General features: G+C 43.7%; 1 protein-coding gene and 1 long non-coding RNA gene across 2 annotated transcripts in view; both read right to left on the bottom strand.

The window, feature by feature from the left end:
• Nucleotides 1-2156: 2156 nt before the first annotated feature.
• LOC143138708 (serine protease 27-like) lies at nt 2157-8574 on the bottom strand (the record flags this gene model as incomplete). The annotated part of the gene is made up of 3 exons (XM_076299125.1): nt 2157-2495; nt 7353-7492; nt 8382-8574. Coding segments are annotated over 3 exons (546 nt in total), but the record flags the coding sequence as incomplete, so codon positions are not given.
• Nucleotides 8575-8896, bottom strand: part of LOC143138392 (uncharacterized) — a 5037-nt gene continuing 4715 nt past the window's right edge. Inside the window, exon 4 of the long non-coding RNA XR_012990193.1 lies at nt 8575-8665. This is a non-coding gene — a long non-coding RNA (uncharacterized LOC143138392). The remainder of the gene's footprint in view (nt 8666-8896) is intronic.

Here is an 8896-nt window from a genome sequence, read left to right as displayed (position 1 = left end):
CCGCGTGAATAAGACGCATAGGTGAGTCATCAGTTTATGGGAGCATAAACAACTGGACTAGCGGGGAAGTATGGTGCCACACCCTCAAGGAGCAGAAAGGACTGATGAACCAATGCGTCTCTGTGTAGCTGGTGTTTGAGAAACTGCCAACCACGGAAAGGATTCAGCACCCCTAAAACCCCTAGTTACACATCTCAAAAAACTAATATTGGTAAGACAGTAAAATAAAAAATAAAAATTAAGAATAAATAAAATGCACGGCTTACACAGTGGAAAACCAGCACAGATATCAGATGCATCATCCTCACCCCACCCATGTGTATCACACTCTGGCATCTGCCTCTCTTCCTGTTTACACAGCAGAAATATAGAACATATAGAAAGTTATAGGATCTACACCTTGGTGTGGGGGGGGGGGGGGGGGGGTGTCTGTGTCTGTTAGGCTTGTGCAAAATTCAGAAATTTAGAATTGGTTTCCATTCAATTCATGAATTGGAATGACAGGAAGTGGAGTTAAATTCATGGCAATTCAAAGAAATTCCACAGTCACACAAAAGAAAGAATGTGTCAAACCTCACATATATTTGAATTGTAATTCTATATCCTGTTTTTGACCTCAATTCAAATTCAAGAATTGAATTGGAATTTAGGAGTCATTCTCAATGCAATTCTGAATTTTGCACAACCCTGGTCTGTGTGTAGCCTGGCTAGCGCCACCACTTCTCAATGAGACGTGGTCTGGGAACCAAACGTTAATTTTCTCGTATTTGAAAAAAATGCCCAGATCCGTTTATTGGGTGCCACGGATGTCTATCAAATGCGTCTGTGCATAGCTCATCATAGTCTTGCTTTCCCCCTTGTTCTGTGATTGGTCCCCTATCTCAGGCGAAAATTTGCTCCATGGTCTCCAGGCTGCCTTAGCAGCGTGAATCAAATCGCAAGGCAGCATGGGAACACCCAGGCTAGTCTGTGTCTATGTGTGTGTGTGTGTGTGTTTGAAAGAGAAAAAGAGGAACAGATAGCCAGATAGATTAAAAGAAAGGGAGAGAGTGAGATTCTGGGATGAGAAGAGAGGGAGATAGAGTGAGACGAGGAGAGAGGGAGAGAGAGTGAGACGAGGAGAGAGGGAGAGAGAGTGAGAGAGAGTGAGATGAGAGGGAGAGAGAGTGAGATGCTGGGATGAGAAGAGAGGGAGATAGAGTGAGACGAGGAGAGAGGGAGAGAGAGTGAGATTCTGGGATGAGAAGAGAGAGAGTGAGATGCTGGGAAGAGAAGAGAGTGAGACAGAGTGAGATGCTTGGCTCAAAATGCATTGCGGATTAATGATTAAAGCAGAACGTCAACAGTGATATGGGCGGGTGCACAACACACCATGCTTCACTCATCCATGCACTGGCGCATATCCATGCAAAACATTACAAATTATTAGGGCTGTCAAAAAAACGGATTAATTTCGATTAATTAATTTGAGAAAAAATAACTGATTAAAAAAATTAGTGCAGATTAATCTATTCCGTATGACCTTTGACCCCGAGCCGTTCTAGTCAGTAAAAATTAGACTGTAAAATGAAGGAGAGAGAAGAAAACGTGCTGCCTGGATCATTGATTGGAACATTTACTTTTTAAAAACGGCCTGATGGTGTTCATAAAAAATAAAGTGTTGAAAATAAAGTCCTCTGCAATGTCTGCAGCAAGGAATTTGCATATCACCGGAGTTCATCAACTCTATAGTCGCACATCAATGCAAAGAAAATCCCCGAAGCACTTTTGAATTTATTTCCTCAACATATTAGGTCATATCATAGCAATATCGTATGGCAATTATTTGAACAGTGAAAATAAGAATTATTCGTTTTTGAACTTTAATGTCACTAATGCTGATTATTCAATGATTCATTTGAATTTAAATATTTAAAATACTTTCACAGCAAAAAATATATATGCGATTAATTTAGATTAATTAATCACAGAGTATGTAATTAATTCGATTATTTTTTTTCATCGATTGACAGCCCTACAAATTATACAATTACAATGGGAAACATTAAAATAAAGATATTACAAAATAAGCATGTTACAAATCCTGTGCTTTTTATTTTAAGAGCAATAACAGCAGAACATCAAGTACATCAAAGTACATCAAGCATGTGCAAATGTAATGGAAGATGAATGTGGCCCTGCAGAGGGTTATACGGGTGGGCAGCTGAAGGGCTTGAGATGCACAATCAACTATTACTGAATAATATTCACTCACTTTAAAAAATGACATCTGCACTGGCTGCTTACAGAAAACACGCTTCAAAAGGTGGCAGATCGTTGCATTCTGTCTCTTGAATGGCGTCCCTGATGAACTGTGTGTAGCTGAGGACGTGTGTGTAGACTCCAGGTATTCCCACACGAGCACAGCCCTTCCCAAAGCAGACAATGCCGACCTGCACAAACCTCCTCTCCACCTCTCCTGCTAGGACACACACTAGGGGCGCACCAGAGTCACCCTGCACACACACACACACAAGCGCACATGCACACACACACAAACACACACAAACACAAGCACACACAAGCGCACATGCACACACACACAAACACACACACGCAAAGTAATGTAATACATTGTAATATATACATTTACAACACATACGAACACATACACAGGTGATACACACACACACAGGTGATATAGACACACACAGAGTATTAATAAACACACACATATGTTTACACACACTTACTTCTCCTAGCAAGATGGCAGTGACGGGAAGAAGCACTTATAAACTTACGTAAAAATACTTTGGTTTGTCTGCAGGGGCCCTCTCCACAGCATCACAGAAATGTAATGCTATTTTGAGCCTCCTCAGAGGCTTACAGTAGGAATTTACTTTGACGTGGCAAATGCCCCCAAGGTTATCACTATATGCTATTTCATGGCAAATGCCCCCAAGGTTATCACTATATGATATTTCATGGCAAATGCCCCAAAAGTTATCACTATTTCATGGCAAATGCCCCCAAAGTTATCACTATTTCATGGCAAATGCCCCCAAGGTTATCACTATATGCTATTTCATGGCAAATGCCCCAAAGTTATCACTATATGTCAAGTCAAGTCAAGTCAAGTTTATTTATATAGCGCATTTCATACACAGAGGTCATTCAATGTGCTTTACATAAACAAAACCAAACAATAATAACAAATAAAAGCATAGAAGGGCAATATAGTCAAAGAATAGTTAAAAGGTAAAGATTATAATAAAAAGGAAACATAAAACAAGGTAAAATCATTTAAAAATAAAGAATAATTAGTAAGCAAAACAAAGGCAAAAGTAGTAAAAAAAAAGTAATAAAAGACAAAGTAGAATAATTATCAAGGCAGATTCAGAATTTGTTACTCGGCACAGTTAGCAGAAAGCATCTGAGAACAGTTTGGTCTTAAGTCTAGATTTAAAACTGGCTACAGTTGGGGCCTTTTTGATGTCATCCGAAAGTTGGTTCCACAGCTGAGCCGCATAGCAGCTAAAAGCTGCTTCACCATGTTTAGTTCTAACTGTAGGTTTTACTAGCAGGTTTTTCACCTGGGACCTGAGAGGACGAGAAGGTGTGTACTGCTGAAGCATGTCTGACAAGTATTTAGGTCCTGCTCCATTTACTGATTTATAAACAAGCAATAGTGCTTTAAAGTCAATTCTGTGACTTACTGGAAGCCAGTGCAAGGACTTAAGAATTGGAGTAATGTGGTCAGTTCTTTTAGTTTTTGTTAGAATCCTAGCTGCTGCATTTTGTATCACCTGAAGCTGTTTAATAGTCTTTTTAGGAAGGCCTGTGAACAGTCCATTGCAGTAATCAACTCTGCTGGAGATAAATGCATGAATGAGTTTTTCTAAGTCATATTTTGACATCAGCCCTCTGAGTTTGGCAATATTTTTGAGGTGGTAAAAAGCTGATTTAGTTATCGCTTTCATGTGGCTGTTGAAATTTAGATCACTGTCAATTAATACACCAAGATTTTTAACAGTATCCTTTGCCTTCAACCCTTTTGTGACAAGGAGAGTGGCAACCCTAAGTCTTTTCTCATTTTTACCAAATATAATTACTTCAGTTTTTTCTTTGTTCAGCTGAAGAAAATTTTGAGACATCCAGGTGTTGATTTGTTCTATACACTGACACATAGATTCAAGAGGACCATAGTCGTTTGGTGATAGAGCTAAGTAAATTTGTGTGTCATCTGCATAGCTATGATATGAAATCAAATTATTTTGAATGATTTGTCCAAGTGGGAGCATATAGAGGTTGAATAATAGTGGCCCCAAGATTGACCCCTGGGGAACACCACAGGTCAAGGACGTTGGTGTTGAGGTACAGTTTCCGATGGCAACAAAGAAGCTCCTTTCTTGTAGATATGATTTTATCCAGCTGATAACTATGCCTGTAAATCCAACCCAGTGTTCTAGTCTGTGTAGTAAAATATTGTGATCAACAGTGTCAAATGCTGCACTAAGGTCCAGTAGCACTAGGACTGATGTTTTACCTGAATCTGTGTTGAGGCGTATGTCATTGGAAACTTTAATGAGAGCTGTTTCAGTGCTGTGATTTGCCCGAAAACCAGACTGAAAGTAATCAAAATACCCATTTGATGTTAGGAAGGTGGTTAATTGATTAAAGACTACTTTTTCAATAATTTTGCCAATAAAAGGCAGATTGGATATGGGCCTGTAATTGTTTAGCATGGAGGCATCCAGGTTATTCTTCTTGAGAAGTGGCTTTACAACAGCTGTTTTCAGTGACTTAGGAAAAGTGCCAGACAGCAGTGATACATTTACAATTTGAAGGACATCCGCCGCTATGAGGTGAAAAACAGTTTTGAAGAAATTGGTAGGCAGAGTGTCTAAGACACATGTGGAAGAGCTGAGATTCTGTACCGTTTTTTCAAGTGTTTCGTAGTCTATCAAGCTGAACTCTGACATCAAGTTTAGTTTCCCTCTGTTTGTTGCTGGAAGTTCAGGTTGTTGAATTTGTAATTGAGCAGATATGTTGAGTCTGATTTTGTCAATTTTACCTTTAAAAAAAAGATGAAAACTCATTGATATGATATTTCATGGCAAATGCACATTCTGGTCTTACTCAATGTGGCCTTACTGACTATGATAGTGAGTACGTCCACCCAGCCCCGCTGTGTCATTGGACAGAACGGGCAAAGGCAATCCTAAATACCCCCCACACTTCCCAGTTAATGAGAGAAAAAGATTAGAAGCCAACTAGTCATCAATACTGACAGGTGAATATAACATTGGTCATGCACAGCACACAGGTACCAAATGAAACCAGAAAGAAAATAAAGAAATCAAAATAGGTCATCAAGTAAACCAAACCAATATCACACCAGAGACTTTTTGCAAGGCAAGCCCACAAAGGACCAAGTTACTAAGGCAACAGCAACAGAAGACCAGATGGCCTATCTACCCTACTTCAACCACAAACCAGGAGAGGAGGAAAAAGAGCTCAGTTTAGTGGTGGTCAATAGCTGACAACTTACCAATTGCACTTTGCCCAATAAATGACGCACCCACCCCTCACAACCCCATATAAATATGCACACATACGTAACACACACATACGTAACACACACACACACACACGGTCCCTAAACAGTATACAGAAACAGTGGCTACACACTGGAGCTGCAGCCCAAGGGGTCTGAATCAGTGTCCGAAATCCACCTCAAGCATCCCCGCCTTGATCACCATATACACCTGAAATCCACCTCAAGCATCCCCGCCTTGATCACCATATACACCTGAAATCCACCTCAAGCATCCCCGCCTTGATCACCATATACACCTGAAATCCACCTCAAGCATCCCCGCCTTGATCACCATATACACCTGAAATCCACCTCAAGTATCTCCGTCGTGATCACCACATACACTTTGTTCCCAGACGGAATGCTGATTCGATTCAAGCTCTTGATTCACAATGTCGCCTCGCAAACCTAGGACCCGACACTTCACTGCAGCACCAGAGTTTTGATCTCTGCTCCTTACTACCGGAAGCAAACCGCCCGCACATACAAGATAGACATGCCAATTTACCAATTAATGATGTTTTCTAAACAAAGTTCGGGAGGAGCCCTTAGGGATGAATGACAGCAGTTAACTCACCTGTCTTCTGCTGCCAGGGTATTTAAGCCGGCCTCCTTATTCATACGTTACACGCTGTGGCGCTCACAAAATTATCCCTCCTCCTCCCCCTACTCCTCCATTTCACTGATAGCCCAGTTATGCCTCCTCCTTACACTGTGGGGGGGTGCAAGCGGCCATCGCTTTATCGCGATCTCAGGCATTCAGGCATTCCATGACCACGGCCAGCTACCATGCCAAACACGCGCTTCCCTTATACACTAAGTATAGCAATCATGCCGACGGGCGAACTAGTGAACCTAATTCACCAGTGTCTGCTGATTAGTTCCCAATCACCTCGTTGGTCTACTATTCCTAACTTTGTTAACATCCCCTTTGTTAACAGTTTACACTCCTCATCATCTAAAAATAGACCCAAGGGCCTAAGTTGTTCCTTTGACACAAATATAACAGTCGTCTTAGTCTTATTTGAGTGCTTTTGAGGAGGACATTTATATCATTCAATTCAGATTAAATGATGACTTTCCTGTGTGGAGTTACGGATCTCTCCTCATTCATTTGGATTGGAGCCTCCCTGGCAAGAAAGACTTGAAGCCTTGAAGGACTTTGGCATGGTTTGGATTGGCAAAAGAAGGGCTGAACAATAACCCTGCTTCAGCTCTGGTTCATTAGTTTGAAAGTGACACACACACACACACACACACACAAGCACGCATGCACGCACAGAGACACACACACACACACAAGCACGCATGCACGCACAGAGACACACACACACACACAAGCACGCATGCACGCACAGAGACACACACACACACACAAGCACGCATGCACGCACAGAGACACACACACACACACAAGCACGCATGCACGCACAGAGACACACACACACACACAAGCACGCATGCACGCACAGAGACACACACACATACACAAGCACGCATGCACGCACAGAGACACACACACATACACAAGCACGCATGCACGCACAGAGACACACACACACACACAAGCACGCATGCACGCACAGAGACACACACACACACACAAGCACGCATGCACGCACAGAGACACACACACATACACAAGCACGCATGCACGCACAGAGACACACACACACACGCGCGCGCGCGCACGCACACACACACACACACACACACACACACACACACACACACACACACACACACACACACACACACACACACACACACTGACCTTACAGGAGTCTTTTCCTCCCCTCAGGTCACCGGCGCACAGCATGCGGTCAGTCGTTTTGGGGTAGATCCGACGACATGTGGCATCATCAACCAGAGAGACCTGCACCTCCTGGAGAGTCTGCTTCCCACCCAGCAGCTCTGATGGATGGAGAGAGAGAGAGAGTGAAGAGGAGGAGGAAGAGGAGGAGGAGGACAGGTGACATGACACACACACATGAACTAAGTATAAGTATAGTATAGTAAGTATATATACTTTTTTGATCCCGTGAGGGAAATTCAGTCTCTGCATTTTAACCCAATCGGTGAATTAGTGAAACACAAACAGCACACAGTGAACACACAGACTAATCCCGGCGCAGTGAGCTGCCTGCTACAATGGCGGCGCTCGGGGAGCAGTGAGGGGTTAGGTGCCTTGCTCAAGGCCACTTCAGCCGCGGCCCACTGGTCGGGGCTCGAACCGGCAACCCTCCGGTTACAAGTCCAGAGTGCTAACCAGTGGGCCACGGCTGCCCTCACAACTGCTGCTCACTCCAGAGGGACACAGATCTGATAACCATCTGCACACGTAGACACACACACACACACACACACACATGCACACACACACACATGGGGGGGGGGGGGGGGGGGCACTCATGTGCAGACACACAAATGCAGTCACACACACACACATGCAGGCATTTGCACATAGACACTAACATGTACACACACACACACACACACACACACACACACACACGGGCACTCACATGCAGACACACAAATGCAGTCACACACTTGCAGACACACAAATGCAGTCACACACACACACATGCAGGCATTTGCACAAAGACACTGACATGTAGACACACACACTCACACACACACACACACACACACACACGGGCACTCACATGCAGACACACAAATGCAGTCACACACTTGCAGACACACAAATGCAGTCACACACACACATGCAGGCATTTGTACAAAGACACTGACATGTAGACACACACACACACACACGCACACAGACACACACACTTACTGCCCTCAGCTACGTAGCCCCATCCAGTGACCCAGCACTCAGTGTCGGGGCTGAAGACGTCTCGGGGGCTGGGCAGTATCACGGGCTTCACTGTGTCAGAGAAGGACACAGCCTCCTGCAGCTGCACCAGGCCGATGTCGTTGTAGAACCAACTGTTTGTTTCATCCCATCTGTAATCTGGCTGCTGCACCACCCGCTTCAGCTTCACCAGCCTTCCAGAAGGTTCCCTCAGGCTCAGCTCCCCGACCCGAGCAAACGAACGCTCCAGGACAATTTTCCTGGGACTGAGACGGGACAGACAAGAAATCACAGGTTTACTTCGTTTATACGGTTATTGGATTGGACAGATACTACAGGAAAGGGGACAGGAAGGACACAAATAGGGGATAGAACAAATAAAGGAGCTATATTTGAAATAACACACACACACACACACACACACACACACACACACACACACACACACACACACACACACACACACACACACACACACACATACAGGGTCAGTCGTG

This window comes from Alosa pseudoharengus, unplaced genomic scaffold (genome assembly GCF_046254945.1).
Source record: "Alosa pseudoharengus isolate Yale_2024_CS ecotype anadromous, Long Island Sound unplaced genomic scaffold, YU_APseudo_1.1 YU_APseudo_1.1_scf_21, whole genome shotgun sequence".
Taxonomy (NCBI): domain Eukaryota; kingdom Metazoa; phylum Chordata; class Actinopteri; order Clupeiformes; family Clupeidae; genus Alosa; species Alosa pseudoharengus.
The sequence above is the reverse complement of the archived record's forward strand: the minus strand, read 5'-3'. Positions and strand labels throughout refer to the sequence as shown.